This window comes from Plecotus auritus (genome assembly GCF_963455305.1).
Source record: "Plecotus auritus genome assembly, chromosome: 10".
Classification (NCBI taxonomy): domain Eukaryota; kingdom Metazoa; phylum Chordata; class Mammalia; order Chiroptera; family Vespertilionidae; genus Plecotus; species Plecotus auritus.
Window position 1 is genome coordinate 28,743,642 of NC_137785.1, and position 16,484 is coordinate 28,760,125.

Here is a 16,484-nt window from a genome sequence, read left to right on the forward strand (position 1 = left end):
CATGCCCGGGTTTCGGGCTTGATCCCCAGTAGAGGGCATGAAGGAGGCAGCCAATCAGTGTGTGTCTCTCTCATTGATGTTTCTATCTCTTCCTCTCCCTTCCTCTCTGAAATAAAAAAATATATATTTAAGAGAAACAAGAACAATGACATATCACCTCATTAACAATAAATGCTGGCAAGGATGTAGAGAAAAAGTAACCCTAGTACACTGCTGGTGAGAATGCAGACGGTGCAGCCATTTGAAAAACAATATGGAGTTTCCTCAAAAATGGAACTGCCATTTGACCCAACGATCCCACTTCTGGGAATATATCCTAAAACCCCTGAAATACCAATCAGAAAGGATATATGCACTCCTATGTTCATAGCAGCATTTTTACAATAGCTAAGATTTGGGAACAGCCCAAATGCCCATCAGTAGATGAATGAATTAAAAAACCGTGGTACATGTACACAATGGAATACTATGCAGCTGTAAAAAAGAAGGATCTCGTACCCTTTGAGACAGCATGCATGGACCTGGAGAGTCTTTTTTTTTTTTTTTTAATGTTTTTATTGATTTCAGAGAGAGAAAGGGAGAGGGAGAGAGAGAGATGGCAACATCAATGATGAGAGAGAAAAATTGATTGGCTGCCTCCTGCATGCCCCCTCCTGGGGATTGAGCCTGCAACCCTGGCATGTGCCCTGACTGGGAATTAAACTGTGAACTCCTGGTTCATGGGTTGGTGCTTAACCACTGAACCACACTGACTGGGCTGGAGAGTATTATGCTAAGCAAAGTAAGCCAGTCAGAGAAAGACAACTATACATGATCTCTTAATATGTGAAATCTAATGAATAAAATAAATCGACCAACAAAATAAGTCCTAAGGTGTGGAGGCATGGAACAAACTTACATATCTTGGATGGTGGTGGTGAATGAGAACAGATAAACCAAAGAACTCATGTACTTATATGCATAGCCCATGGACACAGACAATAGAGTGGTGAAGGGCTGGGGAGTGGGGAGGGGCTGAGTGGATAGGGCAAAGCAGGGGGAAAGGAAGGGGGAGTATCGGTAATACTGTCAACAATAAAAATAATTTTTAATTAAAAAAAAATAAAGTTTGGGGAGGTCAGTTTTTGAAAAATCTGACCAAACTATAGGAATAGAAAATTGCAGACACCTGTTAACTGGGTTTGGAAAATATCCATACCTGAAACACTTGGAACTTTCTTTAGGTGGAAAAAGATGATTTAATCATTTAAACTGCTTCTGCTATTATGGATTTTTGCAGGTTTGGGTACTAGGAAATTAATGACCTATGAAAACATTTTGATCAGAATTTGGAGGTGGAGAATTTAGGTGCCTGCAACTTGTAATTTTAATGATTACATATATTGTGTTGCTCTGATGCTAGTGTTTTAGTGTTTCTACTTTAAGACAAATTCCTGTTGAATGTGCTTTTGTGAAGGGAGGGTGATGTGAGAGGAGCTTATATGCCAGATTCCAGGCTATGGGATTCATGTATGAAGTCCCATCTAATCCTCTCTATGTCCCTAAGGAGATAGGGATTCTTCTTATCCCTGTTTTATGGAAGGGGAATCTGAGACTTGAAGAGGTTAAGCAAGGTGCCCAAGATCGATCACAGAGCTGGCGACACAGGTGAGGTTCAGACTCTGAGCTTACTCTAGGATGTTAAATTACAAAGGCTTATGGGTATTCTAAGACTAGAATCTTCATCTGGCAAGATGCTTATTGGATCACACAGGTCTTACGTTGATGTTTCTGGCAGTTTTTAAATGCAGGGTGTCCCCCAAAAATGTATACACACTGTAACAGCTGATAGCTCAATTTTGAAAATGAAAAGTATTTTAATAAACGCTGCCTTTATAATTATTCAAAGTGTGTGTATACATGTTTCTGGAATTCCCTAAATAGAGCTAACACGTGATATGCTAATCTATTTGTGTATCAGTGAGGCAGGGCAGGAGTTCTGCCTTAATGTTAATCATCCCATCGAAGGCATATTCCTAATTCGAGAATTTAGCTTTATTTCCCCCTGTAGTTCATGTGTTTATTGCATTTGTGTTTCAGATGCTCGCCAGCAACTTGAGGCTCCTCAGAAAGAGAAACATAAAAAGAACAAAGAAAAACACAGGACCAAGAAAGAGCACAGACGGAAGAAAGAGAAGGTGAGTGGCTGCTGGGTGTCCTGGGCTCAGGGTGTGGGGCTTGTCACTCCTGCTTCTGTCATCCAGACAGGCCCCCAGGAAGCCCGCTGAGAGTGTCTTGTGGCCAAGATGGGGCACATGGGTTTTTCAACACCTTGACAGAAGTGTGGACTAGACATTCTTTGTAAACCCTCGATTTTCAGAAACTTTGTATTTCTTTCAAATGGAATATTTTAATTTGTTCAGTTATACTTAAAAAAGTTTTTGTGATCATTAAAAATCAGGAAAAGGGGCATTTAAGTATCTTAGAGTAATGGTTGAGTATTAAATAACAAAAATTTTATTTGAGCATTCATTCAGTATTAAATGAAGGTGTTATTTTGGACATTTCTCATTACATAGAGATGTTGGTCCATAGTTTAGTATTTGAAATAAAGAAAACCTGAATGTATAATGTATGTGTTCACTGTTGACATCCCTTATCTCATCATCCATGTCTTCTTTTTTATTTTTAAATATATTTTTATTGATTTCAGAGAGGAAGGGAGAGGGAGAGAGAGATAGAAACATCAATGATGAAAGAGAATCATTGATGGGATGCCTCCTGTATGCCCCCTACTGGGGATCGAGCCCGAAACCCAGGTATGTGCCCTGACAGGGAATCAAACCAGGGACCCTTCATTCCTCAATCTGACGCTCTATCCACTGAGCCAAATCAGCTAGAGCCAAGTCTTCTTTTTAGTTAGGCACAGGCTTTTTTAATTTTTATTTTTTTATGAATGCTCACCTGAGGAAATTTTTGCATGGCTTTTTAGAGAGTGGAAGGGAAGGAGGAGGAGGAGGAGGAGGAGGAGGAGGAGGAGGAGAGAGAGAGAGAGAGAGAGAGAGAGAGAGAGAGAGAGAGAGAGAGAGAAAGAAAGAAACATCAGTGTGAGAAAGACACATCGATTGATTGCCTCCCACATGACTGGGGCTGGGGCTCAAACCTGCAACCCAGGTACGTGCCCTTGACCAGGAATTGAATCTGTGACCCTACTGTGTGCAGGTTGTTGCTCTATCTATTGGGCAACTAGCCAGGGTGACACAGGCTTTTAATTCAGTTAATATTAGTGTTGGGTACCCAAAGTGGTCTGGGCAGTAGTAGAATTTATTAGAAACTGCTCCCTGATTATTAGAAAAAAATGGTTCCTGAGCATAGAAGATGAGGAAAGTTCACTTGTAGTGAAAGGAAAAAGTTGGTGCTAAAAGGTAGGTTCAAAAATCAAATTCATTGGTTTCTTACCAGTGTATCCGCGTTCTCTGACTTTCTACCAGTTTCTTCTTTGTGCATTTCCAGGGTGTTTGCCATCCTGATGTGTAGTTTACCATACACGCCTAACAAAATGGGCCAGTCAGGTTTATGGGAAGAGGCAGGGGTCACCTTGGATAAGAGGGGCGCTAAGTGTGAAGGCAATATCCTGCCTTCATTTGCTTGGTTCTGCTGTGCCTATTGCTAGAGGATCAGTTCTGTGAGTGGGGGCACTGTGGACAGTGTGCAGAGCTGTGTGTTCCTGGCCTGTTTCACACTAGGCTAAAGTTCATCCTGAATGAGGTTTTGCTATTGTTTTTGAATGACTCCAGCAATCAAATGCCTCATTAGCCTGTCATTGTACTGAATTAGGAAGGGAAACACGTGTGTTAGTGTGTGAGCTTGTGTATTCCAGCAACTTTTTTTTTTTTTTTTTAAGAAAAAGAAACATCGGAAGCACAAACACAAAAGCAAGCAAAAGAATAAAAAGTCAGAGAAAAGTAGTAGTTCTGAGAGTGCTGACAGCAGTGACAGCCAGAGTGAAGAAGATACCGCAGACATGTCACCTCAGGAACTGCTAAGACGGTAGGCAATGGAAGACAGTGGTTTTCAGGAACCTTTCAAAGGCTCATTAAAATCTTGATGTATTTGCTTAGAGGCAAATGTCAGAAATGATAAATTTGCATATTAAATAGGCTTGTTAAAAAGTTAACTTTTAATTACATATGTAGTATGTGAATATGTTATCATTGTGAAAATTCATACCTTACAGATAAAACTTAAAGTGGCCCTTGATCAATTCCCCAAACTTCTCTTTCCACAGTAACTTCTGCTGTTAGTTTCACATGTAACTTATAAGAATTTTTTGCTTAACTATACACTGGTAATGTGTACATATGCATTTTATTATGTTTTTTTTTTAATATATATATATATATTTTAATTGATTTCAGAGAGAAAGGGAGAGGGAGAGAGAGAGATAGAAACATCAGTGATGAGAGAGAATCATTGATCGGCTGCCTCCTGCACACCTCCCACTGGGGATCCAGCCAACAACCCGGCATGTGCCCTTGACTGGGATCGAACCCGGGACCCTTCAGTCCACAGGCCGATGCTCTATCCACTGAGCCAAACCAGCTAGGGCTGCATTTTTAATATAAATAACATAATTTCATGTAGCATAGAGTGTGAACATTTAGAATGAATAAATACTGCCCGATTGTTTCCAAAAGTGGCTGTATCAGTTTAGATTATGAAAGCACCTTGTTATTACATCAACTATAAATGGTACAGAAATGTTTGCCAGTATGATGAGTAAAGAATGGCATCGCCTTTTAATTTTCATTTCCTGCATTACTAACGAGGTTGAGCATCCTTTCCTATGTGTCTCAGCCTTTGCCATGTGCTCTTTTGTGAACAGCTTGCTCATGTGCCTGCACAGTGTTCTGTTTCCTGTGAGATGGTTTTACTGGTTTTTAGTAATTAAAAAATAATAATTTTGGATATTAATCCTTTGTGTTTAAGTGTGTTACCTGTCATATAATTTTAACTCTTTGTTGTACAGAAGCTTTAATTTTTGATGCACTCATTTAACCAATTTTTTTGGTATGTTTTTCATTTATGTCTTTTAAAGGCCTTCCCTACCTTGAGATTTTATATATATGTAAACTTTTCAGGCTTTTATAGTTTTTATTTTTTATTTTATACAGAATAGTGTAACCATCTAACTTTCTCCAAATGTATAGCCAGTATTAGTCAGGGTGAGTATATTAGCAGTGATGAAAAAGAACCCCTGCATCCAAGTGTCATAGCATAGTGAAGCATTGATAAAATTGAGCTGTTTTGTCTTTCAGTTCATATCTAACTTTCCTTCTCTCTTTTACTTCTGTTTCCAGGTTAAAACATCTTCCCCTACGGAGGCAGTAGTTGAACTCTGCCCTGGCCTGTTCCGAAACCATATCTCCTCCATGATGGAAGTCCATTGATTGCTCAGTTAATACATTGTACAGATTGTATTTATATGTAAATTCATGCTGTAAAATAATTTTTAAAACCTTGACATTTCAAAGGCTGCCTTGGAAGGTCACAGAAATTGGTTTCTATTTTTAACTTCAGTTAGTATCAGGAAAAAATTCAGATGGTACAGTTTAATTAAAATGGATTTTTCTATTTCCTTCTTGATTTTTTATTTCTTGAAACTCTAAAACAGAATGAAAAGTAAAGACTGTTCTCTCGTTTTGTTATGAAGAAAGCCAAGTCCAAACAAGGACAGTTGAACTTATCTAAGGACTTGGATAGAGGGAGGTGGTGGGTTCCTTTCCCCTCCTGCAGTGTCTCCCTGTGTCTGGCTCCTCCCTCTGGTGGTTGATGGCAGCCAGGAATCCAATGGGTGGAGCAGTGCCAGGATCCTGGTAGGTGCCCTCAGCCTCTCAGTGTAGAAGTAACCAATGTATCCGAGGCACCAAGACCAAGAGCCAGAAAGTATGCGCCCACCCTCCGGCCCCTTCTCTGAGGCTGCCTCCTCTGTACTGATGAGACCTTTGATAAAAGTAAATTACAGAGTTTTCTAATATTATTAAAATAATACCATAGAAAAATCAGAACAATTTTTAAAGGAGAAAGGAAAGAAAAGCACTTCTACCCACCCAGAGCTGACAACCCTGGATATTTTGTAATATCCATACAGTCTTTTTCTAACGGTAGGACTACTGCCTGAGTGACACTGACATTTTGTTCTGTTATTTTCATTGGCACTGTGACAGATATTTCCCTCATGCTCTACATATTGTGTGTACCCGCCCCTAATAACTACATCTCAATTCATCCAGAACCTATTCTCTAACTTATGACCATTTCTCTGTTGACATAAAGTGGGTTGACTGAGAGCCCCTACAGAGGCAGAGGACACACAGAGATTGTCCTGGGAGAGGGAGCCAGGAAGACAAGGTCTTGAGGATGGGGCCTAAGGTTACATACTTGTGGCCTCCGTGCTTTTGTGTCCAGAATTCGAAGCCCCTGTTCTCCGAAGAGAGGAAGCAGCGAGATTGCCGGGCCTCTAGGGGAGGGGCGGTGTGGCGGGGCGCGGGGCACGCGAGGCCACCGTTTGCAGCCAGGCCCTGTGCTGGCCACTGGCAGGCACTGCTCCAAGATGGCCTCCCAGCCACCGCGCCCTTCCAGCTCCCCAAAATACCCGTACAAGGGTGGGAAGACAAGCTCCCCAAAATACCGGGACAAGGATGGGAAGAAAGCGTCCCCGGAAGGTAGTGTGCAGCCGCCCTTGGTCCCAGCCGCGGATGGCGCCCTCGGACGCAGAAGGCTGCGGTGGGTGACCCTGATCAAGGCTGTTGTTCACTTCAAGAGGCTGGCCTCGGAGATTCGGCGGAGTCACATACTGCCCTCCCTCAATCCCCTGGCCATGGAACAGAAAGTGCCCGAGAAGCGCCCAATGCCTGAAAAGACGTTCTGGGGCGACCAGGAGCCCCTCTCCAAGGTTAGAACTGCCCTTGGGGGAGGGGCTGGGGCTTGTTCCCCACACATGGGGAGGGTAAGAGCACACGCGAGAGCACCCGTGACAGACGCTCCTGGCTTCGCTAGGGCCTCCAGGGAAGCTCTGCGCCCAGGCCCCTGCTTGAGGCGCACCCAGTGGACAAAGGCTTAGACGTGGCTGCAGGCTCGGGGCTTCCCTCTGGAAGTCGCTGGGGAAACAGGATTGTCCTGGGAAGGGGGTGGGTGGTGGGGACAGTGTTTTAAAGCAGCTACCCTGACCCAACCCAGACTCTGGGGTCTCCGCTGAGCCCCTAAATATCCCCATGGTGACATTCCTAAGTCATGAAGGAGCTTTCCCTATCCATTAAACAGCACTAGCAGCAACAGAAAACTTAGAATAGCAATAATAAAATAAAAACATAAACACCTAACAACACTACTTCGTATTCTTTTTAAAATATATATTTTTACTGAATTTAGAGAGAGGAAGGGAAAGCGAGAAAGAAACATCAGTAAGAGAGAACCATCGATCAGCTGCCTTCTCCTGGGAACAGAGCTCACAACCTGGGCATGTGCCCTGACTGGGAAGCCAACCCCGGGACCCCCTGGTGCATGGGGCAACGCTCAACCAACTGAACCACTCTTGCCAGGGCACTACTTTGTATTCTCAGTGATGTTGGAGAGATGTTGTGTTGATACAAAAAGAAGAAGAAAAAAAAAGAAGACTGCAGCTGGAAAGAGGAAATAATCTGTGAACAGAGAAAATTCTTGGGGGTGAAAAAGAGGATTTTCAAGCCAAATCCTCCATGAAGGCTTTGACATTGGAGGGGAGAGCTGAAACAGAAGGTCAGCAAACAACACAGGAGAGATCCGGAAGAGCCAACGTGCATGTGAGAGGTGTAGGAGAGGAAACACAGGAGGAAAACAAGAAAATCTCCCTGGGCTGAAGAAAGACTGAAGTGCTCTCATGGAAAAAGATGGTCAAGTTCAGTGAAAGACTGGAAAGAAATATAACCTATGCCTGGCGAATGCCTGCATTCATTGCAGGGATAGGAGCAAGGCTCTCCCGCACACAGATGGAAAACCTGGATCAGACTGAGATCTAGGCTTCCCCAGCTGTCCTCAGAGCAGACTGTCACTGGCTGACACCCACCCTGCACTGGGGTCTCCATGGGAAGTTGTCTGAAGAGAAAGCAAAATGCTTTGCCCTGCTTTGAGTTATGCTATTTATTCTGATTTTTTAACAGTAAAGTTAAAGGAGAGCACAGGGATTATATTTTATTTATATTCTCAACAGAACATTCTCAAGATTCAAATTCAATAGATATAAAAGCTTAAAAAAACAACCCAAAAGTCTCTTTAGCTCCCTTGCCCTCCAACTTCCCTGTTTCTCTCTAGAGGCGCAACATATGTTTTTAGTTTCTTTTGTATCCTTACAGAGGTGTTTTATGAATTTACCAGTACATACATAAATTGAGGCATACTTTATAGACCCCTTTTGCACCTTAAAATTTTTTTTAAATCCTCACCTAAGGGCATGCTTAGAGAGAGAGAGGCATGGAGAGAAAGAAAGAAGGAGGGAGGGAGAGGGAGAGAGAGAGAAAGAGGGAGAGAGAAAGAGACATTGATGTGAGAGAAATATCCATCGCTTGCCTTCCACACATGCCCTGGCCCGGATTGAACCAGCAATCCAGGTATGTGCCCTGATCGGGAATCCAACTGGCAATCTTTCAGTGCATGGGACGACACTCAATCAACTGAGACACTCCGGCCAGGCTAAAACAAATTTTTTAATGAATATATTTTAGGGATCTTTCCACATCAATGAAGGAATAACTTCCTTGGATTGATCTCCACCCCACCCCTACCCAGCCTGGCCGACCTGGTGCCAGCGCCTGGCCAGGCCAGGAAGCCCCCTGCCCTGGGATACTGTGTGGGTGCCACCTGAGTGCCAGTGGAAACTGAGCTGAGCTGCTTTCCAAGGTTTCAACCACAACAAAGCTGACAGACCCCTAGTTCTTGTAGGATCTGGACCCAAGGCCCTTCTGCTTTCTCTCTCTGCCAGTGTAGCTGCTCCTGGCTCCCCAGGAGATCAAAATCACAGACCCTAGTGCTAGATCCCAGCTGGGAGGTGGGGGGCAGTTTACTGTTTTCCTCCATGAGGTTTAATTTATGAAACCTCCCCCACCTTATAAAACCAACCGTAAGGAGTATTTTAAATTCACACAGACTTTATGTAAATTTAAAATTAGATAAAATATATTTTGGAATAAAGTAAATTTAAGGCACACACACACATACACACAAAAAAAAGAAAAAAAGAAGAAAGAAAAAGAACGTCCTTGTTCCTTTTTATGAATACAGTAGTAAGTATCCCATTGGCTAGCTGTCCTCTGATGGATTTAACCAGTTTCTTGTGGATGCACACTCAGGTGGCTTATGATTTTTTTGGCCTGAGGTTTTTATAATCCATCAGATTGACAGAAGTTGGGAAGTTCTATAAAACTCTGAACAAAGGCATGTGATTGCTGAATTATATGTTAAGAATATGTTTAGTTTGCCCTAGCCAGTTTGGCTCAGTGGATAGAGCGTCGGCCTGCGGATTGAAGGGTCACAGGTTCGATTCCGTTTAAAGGCACGAACCTTGGTTGTAGGTTCCCTGGCCCTGGTGTGTGCTGGAGGCAACCAATCAATGTGTCTCTTTCACATTGATATTTCTCTCTGTCTCTCCCTTTCCTGACCATTCTCTCTAAAAATCAATGGAAAAAATATACTTGGGTGAGGATTAACAAAACAACAACAAAAAGAATATGTTTAGTTTTGCAAGAAACTGCCGAACTGTCTTCCAAGATATCTGTACCATTTTGCAACCCCACCAGCAATGAATGTGAGTTCCTATTGCTTCACATCCTTGTCAACATACAGTGTTGTCAGTGTTCTGGATTTTGGCCATTCAAATATTATTATTGTTGTTTTAATTTTCAAATTCCTGATGACATGTCAGGAATATCTTTTCACCTGCTTATTTGCTATCTGTATATCTTATATTGTGTCTATTAAGATTGTTGGCCTGTTTTTTACTTGTGTTGTTTATTTATTGTTGCGCTTTGAAAGTTCTTTATATACAGTTGTGCCTTGGTGTCCTTGGGGAATTGGTTCTAGGACCCTTCCCCCATGCCCAAGATACCAAAATTCACAGATGTTGAAGTCCTTATGTAAAAAGGTGTAGGATTTGCATATAACCTAAGTAATCTTCTCATATACTTTTAAAAAAATATTTTCTTTATTGATTTCAGAGAGGAAGGGAGAGGGAGAGAGAGAGAGAAACATCAATGATGTGAGAGAATCATTGATCGGCTGCCTCTTGCATGTCCCACAGTGTGGAAAGATTGTCACACTGGGGATAGAGCCTGCAACCCAGGCATGTGCCCTGACCAGGTATTGAACCATGACCTCCTGGTTCATAGGTTGATGCTCAACCACTAAGCCACACCTACTTTAAATCATCCCTAGATTACTTATAATGCCTAATCCTATAGAATAAAGCGATAATATGCAAATTGACCATCACGCCATCACAAGATGGCTGCCTGCAACCAGGCCAGAGGGGGGTTAGTGAGGGACGACCAAGTGACTGAACAAGTAGGCTGCGTGGGGCGACCAGGCTGGCAGGGGGGTTAGTGAGGGATGACCAAATGACTGAACAAGCACACTGCGTGGTTCAATCAGGCCAGTGGGGGGGCCATGAGGAGTGACCAGGCTGGCACGGGGGGACAGTTGAGGGTGACCAGGCTGGCAGGTGGGGGGCAGTTAGGGGCGACCAGGCTGGCAGAGGGGGGCAGTTGGGGGTGACCAGGCCGGCAGGGGGGCAGTAAGAGGCGACCAGGCCAGTGGGAGGGGGCAGTTAGGGGTGACCAGACCGGCGGGGGGATGGTTCAGTTGGGGGCGATTAGGCTGGCAGGGGGGCAGTGAGGGGCAACCAGACCAGCAGGAGGGGGCAGTTAGGGGTGACCAGGCCAGCAGCGGGGAGCGACCAGGCAGGCAGACAAGTGAGCGGTTAGGAGCCAGTGGTCCAAGATTGTGAGAGGGATGTCTGACTGCCAATTTAGGCCCGATCCCCGGCATCGGGCCTAAACCGGCAGTTAGACATCTCCCGAGGGGTCCCGGATTGGAGAGGGTGCAGGCTGGGCTGAGGGAACCCCCCCTCCATGCACTAATTTTGTGCACCAGGCCTCTAGTACATATAAATGATATACAAATACTTACACTGTATTGTTTAGGAATAATAACAAGAAAAAAAGTCTGTGTATGTTTAGTATAGCCTCAGCCATCATTGTAGGCCTAACTACATACTGTAGTTCACATCTGCAATGTTGTAACTTCTTTTTCTGATATTTTTTATACATAGTTGGTTGAATCAGCAGATGGGAAACCTGAGTATATAAGGGCCAACTCAATTTTGGATAACAGTCACTTATCAGAGGTGTCTTTTGCAAATATTTTCTCCCAGTCTAACGGCTTGTCTTTCTGTTCTCTTGACATGGTCTTTCACAGAGCAGAAGTTTAAAATTTTTATTAGGTCTGGCTTGTCAATTGTTTTTTCAAGGATTGTCCCTTTGGTGTCATAGCTACAAAGTCATTGCCATACCCAGCCAAGAATGTCCAGATTTTCTCCTATGTTATTCTCTAGGAACTTTATAAATTTTCATTTTACATTTATGTGTGTGATCTATTTTGAGTTAATTTTTATGAAGGGTTTAAGGTCTGTGTCTAGATTTATTTATTTTTTGCATGTGGATGCCCAAGTTGTTCCAGCACCATTTGTTGAAACACTATCATTTTTCCATTGTATTGACTTTTCTCCTTTGTCCAAAAACAGTTAATTTTACTTATGTGGGTCTATTTCTGGGCCCTCTATTCTGTCCATTGATCTATTTGTCTATTCTCCCACCAACACCATGGTGTCTTAATTTCTGTTGCTTTACAGTAAATCTTGAGGTCAGGTCATGTCATTCCTTCAACTTTCTTCTCCTTCAATAGATGTTCTGGATATTTTGCCTCTCTAAATTTTAGAATCTGTTTGTCAATATCCACAAAATAACTTGATGAGATTTTGATTGGGATTGCACTGAATCCGTAGGTCAGGTTGGGAAAAACTGACATCTTGACAATATTGAGTTTTCCTATCCATGAACATGGACTATCTTTCCATTTATTTAGTTCTTTGATTTTATTCATCAGAATTTTGTAGTTTTCCTTATATAGATCTTTGACATATATTGTTATACATAAACTGAAGTATTTAATTTTTTTGGTGCTAATGTAAATAATACTGTGTTTTATTCTTTTTTTTTTTTTAATGATACTGTGTTTTAAAGTTAAAATTCCACTTGTTCATTGCTAGTACTAGTATATAGGAAAGTGGTTAACCTTCTGCATATTAGCCTTGTATCCTACAACCTTTCTATAATCACTATTAGTTCCAGAAGTGTTTTGTTGATTATTTTCGATTTTGTATATAGGTGATAATGTCATCTATGAACTAGTACAGTTTTATTTCTTCTTTCCCAATGTTATGCCTTTTATTGTCTTATTACATGAGCTAGAACTTCTAGTACAAAGTTAAAAAGGAGTGGTAAGAGGGAACACTTTTGCATCATACCTGATCTTAGTGGGAAAGCTTTGAGTTTCTTACCATTAAATATTATGTTAGTTGAAGGGTTTTTGTAGATATTTATTTTTATTTTTATTTTTAAATATCTTTTATTGACTTTTTACAGAGAGGAAGGGAGAGGGAGAGAGAGTTAGAAACGTCGATGAGAGAGAAACACCAATCAGCTGCCTCCTGCACATCCCCTACTGGGGATGTGCCCGCAACCAAGGTACATACCCTTGACCAGAATCTAACCTGGGACCCTTCAGTCCGCAAGCCGACGCTCTATCCCAGCCGTGGGCAAACTACGGCCCGCGGGCCGGATCCGGCCCGTTCGGCTGTTCTATCCGGCCCGCAGAGCCGAAAGAGCGGAGGATTCTCTTGCTCTCCCCTCCGCTCCTTCACCAGCAGCAGTGTTAACATGGCAACGTCGGGAAACATGGCCGCAGCTCCTTCTTCTGAGTGGGCGGATTTATATCTGCCTATTCAGTAGAAGGAACAACCTCTCAATCTTCCAGAGGCTCCTTGTAATGCCCGCAGACGCGTCCCCCGACATCACCCTGGGAATGCGTAGACACGTTATCGTGGTGATGTAGGGAGACACACCCCTGGAGAGCACAGTATCAGAGCATTAGCTAAAAAGGAGACCAACAACACTGTTCCCACTGAAGTTGATGTTTTAAAGACCAAAAACCTTTCAACCCAGTCTACATTGCCATCTACATCTATGTCCCGGGCATAATTTGGAAGTTGCACTAAAGAAAATGTTTAATTTACTGTTTACACATTTTGTTCTTTTCTTTCTATTTGTTTTAGTTTTAAATTATTTTATTATATTTAAGTTTAATTTGAAAGGCTTTTGTACCTTTCCTTTGTTAGGCAATTTTATTTTGCCTTTGCCATCTTCAATATAAGGAATGTTATTGTGCTATGATTCCTCCATTTTTTGAAGTTTCAAATTATAATAATTAGTGTTTACAGTCTTCTTGTTAAAATATTTGAAATGAATAAAACTATTGAAATAAAAAAAAAGCCCGTACCCTTTTATGTAATGATGTTTACTTTGAATTTATATTAGTTCACACAAACACTCCATCCATGCTTTTGTTCCAGCCCTCCGGTCCAGTTTAAGAACCCATTGTGGCCCTCGAGTCAAAAAGTTTGCCCACCCCTGCTCTATCCACTGAGCCAAACCAGTTAGGGCTAGATATTTATTTGTCAAGTTGAGAACTTCCCCTCTAGTTTGCTGAGCAATTTTTTATAATGAATGGGTGTTGAATTTTGTCAAATGCTTTTTCTGCACCTATTGATAAGATCACATTATTTTCTTTTTTAGCCTATTGATGTGATGGGTTACATTAATTTATTTTTGAATATTGAACCAGTCTGGCATACCTGAGATAAATCCCACTGGGTCATGATATATAATTCTTTCTATACATTGTTGGATTTTATTTGCTAATATTGGATGAGGATTTTTGCTCATGAGAGATAATGGTCTGTAGTTTACTTTTTTGTAATGTCATTGTCTGGTTTTGATATTTGGGTAATGCTAGACAGCCTTACAAAATAAGTTAGGAAATATTCCCTCTACTTCTATCATCTGAAAGAGATTGTAGAAACCTGGTATAATTTATTCCTTAAATATTTGGTAGAATTCACTAGTGAACCCATCTTGGCCTGGTATTTTCTGTTCTGAAAAGTTATTAATTAGTGATTTTTTTTTAATAGAAAAAAGCCTATTCAAGTTATCTATTTTTTCTCATGTAAGTTTTAGCAAATTGTATCTTTCAAGGAATTAGTCTATTTCAAATTTGAATTTAGCCAATTGCATTTCAAGCTATGAAATTTGTGGGAATAGAGTTACTTATAGTATTCCTTGGTTATCTTTTTAATGTCCGTAGAATCTGTAGTGCTGTCTCTTTTATTTCTTATATTAGTAACTTGTGTCCCCTCTATTTTTTTCTTAGTTGTCCAGGTTACAGTTGATTTTTTTTTTTTTTAATATATTTTATTGATTTTTTACAGAGAGGAAGGGAGAGGGACAGAAAGTTAGAAACATCGATGAGAGAGAGACATCGATCAGCTGCCTCCTGCACACCCCCTACCAGGGATGTGCCCGCAACCAAGGTACATGCCCTTGACCGGAATCGAACCTGGGACCTTTCAGTCCGCAGGCCGACGCTCTATCCACTGAGCCAAACCGGTTAGGGCACAGTTGATGTTTTAAAAGATTAGCTTTTGGGTAAATTGGTTTTCTCTATTAATTTCCTGTTTTCGATTTCATTGATTTATGCTCTAATCCTTATTTCTTTTCTTCTTCTTCTTACTTTGGATTTAATTCATTCTTCTTTTTCTATTTTTCTAGGGTGGAAATTTAGATCATTAATTTTAGATCTTCTTTTTAATATATGCACTCAATGACATAAATATCCCTTTAAGCACACTTTTCAATGCATTTCACAAATTTTAAGTTGTGTTTTTATTTTTGTTTAGTTCAAAATATTTGTTTAAATTTCCCTGAGATTTCTTTTTTGAACCATGTGTTATTTATAAATGTGTTGAGTCTCTGTGTATTTTGGCATTCCAACCATCTTTCTGTCATTGATTTCTAGTTTAATTCCATTGTGTTTGAGAACAGACAGTATACACTGAGTGGCCAGATTATTATGATCTCTGAATGCATAATAATGTGGCCACTCAGTGTATGTATGTGTGTGTGTGTGTGTGTGTGTGTGTGTGTATACACATATATAGGTGTATATATATATGTATATTAGAGGCCCGGTGCATGAATTCGTGCATGGGTGGGGTCCGGCCAGGGGGAGGGGACATGGGCAGTTGGCCAGCCTGCCTGCTGGTTGAACTCCTGGTCGAGGGGACAATTTGCGTAATAGCCTTTTATTATATAGGATATACACTGAGTGGCCAGATTATTATGCATTGAGAGATCATAATAATCTGGCCACTCAGTGTATGATTTATGTTCTTTAAAATTTGTTAAGGTTTGTTTTATGGCCTAGAATATGGTCTATTTTGGTAAATGTTCTATATGAGTTTGAAAAGAATGTGTATTCTGCTGTTGTTGGATGAAGTAGTCTAAAGATATCTATTATATCCAGCTTGTTAATGGAATTGTTGAATTCCACTATATCCTTACTATGTGCTGCTGAATCTGTTCATTTCTAATGAGGGGTACTGAAGTCTCTAACTATAATAGTGGACTCGTCTATTTCTCTTTGTAATTTTATTAGTTTTTGCCTCATGTAGTCTGGTGTTAGGCACATACTTGTTTAGGATTATTGTATCTTCTTGGAGAATTGACCCTTATGTCATTGTGTAATACCTCTTTTTATAGCTACTCTTTCTTTTTTTACTTTTGCTTTCTTTTGATTAGTGTTAACATGGTACATTTTCCTCCATCCATTTTCTTTTTAAAATATCCTCTCCTGAGGATATGTTTTTATTTTTAGTTCAAAAAATATGTTTTTATTGATTTCAGAGAAAGGAAGGGAGAGGAAGAGAGAAATAGAAACATCAATGATGAGAGAGAATCATTGATTGGCTGCCTCTTGCACTACTAGGGTTCGAGCCTGCAACCCTGGCATGTACCCTGACTGGGAATTGAACTGTGACCTCCTGGTTCGTGGGTCGATGCCCAACCACTGAGCAACATTTTTATTCATTTTTAGAGAGAGATGAAAGGAGGGAGAGAGGGGGGGGGGAGAGAGAGAGAGAGAGAGAGAGAGAGAGAGAGAGAGAGAGAGAGAGAGAGAGAGAGAAGAGAAAGAAACATCGATGTGAGAGAAAACATCAATTGGTTGCCTCCCATACGTGCCCTGACTGGGGATTGAACTCACAACCTTTTTGGTGCAACTGAGCCATGCAGCTGGGGCCTCCA

At 41.3% G+C, this 16,484-nt stretch overlaps 2 protein-coding genes across 4 annotated transcripts in view; both read left to right on the forward strand.

Moving 5' to 3' along the window:
• GPATCH1 (G-patch domain containing 1) overlaps positions 1 to 5,615 on the forward strand; it is a gene marked incomplete at its 3' end in the record, with an annotated part of 67,971 nt that extends 62,356 nt beyond the window's left edge. For 2 of the 3 annotated variants that reach the window (XM_080645562.1, XM_080645564.1), the window contains 3 exons: positions 2,080 to 2,177; positions 3,884 to 4,029; positions 5,340 to 5,615. In XM_080645562.1, the coding sequence (XP_080501688.1) occupies positions 2,080 to 2,177; positions 3,884 to 4,029; positions 5,340 to 5,370 (275 nt within the window). Of the gene's footprint in view, positions 1 to 2,079; positions 2,178 to 3,883; positions 4,034 to 5,339 lie in introns of those variants that run through there. The other variant, XM_080645563.1, reaches the window with a different exon arrangement.
• Positions 5,616 to 6,592: 977 nt separating this feature from the next.
• The window catches only part of WDR88 (WD repeat domain 88), a gene marked incomplete at both ends in the record, with an annotated part of 59,738 nt that continues 49,846 nt past the window's right edge, over positions 6,593 to 16,484 (forward strand). Inside the window, one exon of the mRNA XM_080645193.1 lies at positions 6,593 to 6,934. Within this exon, the coding sequence (XP_080501319.1) occupies positions 6,593 to 6,934 (342 nt within the window). The remainder of the gene's footprint in view (positions 6,935 to 16,484) is intronic.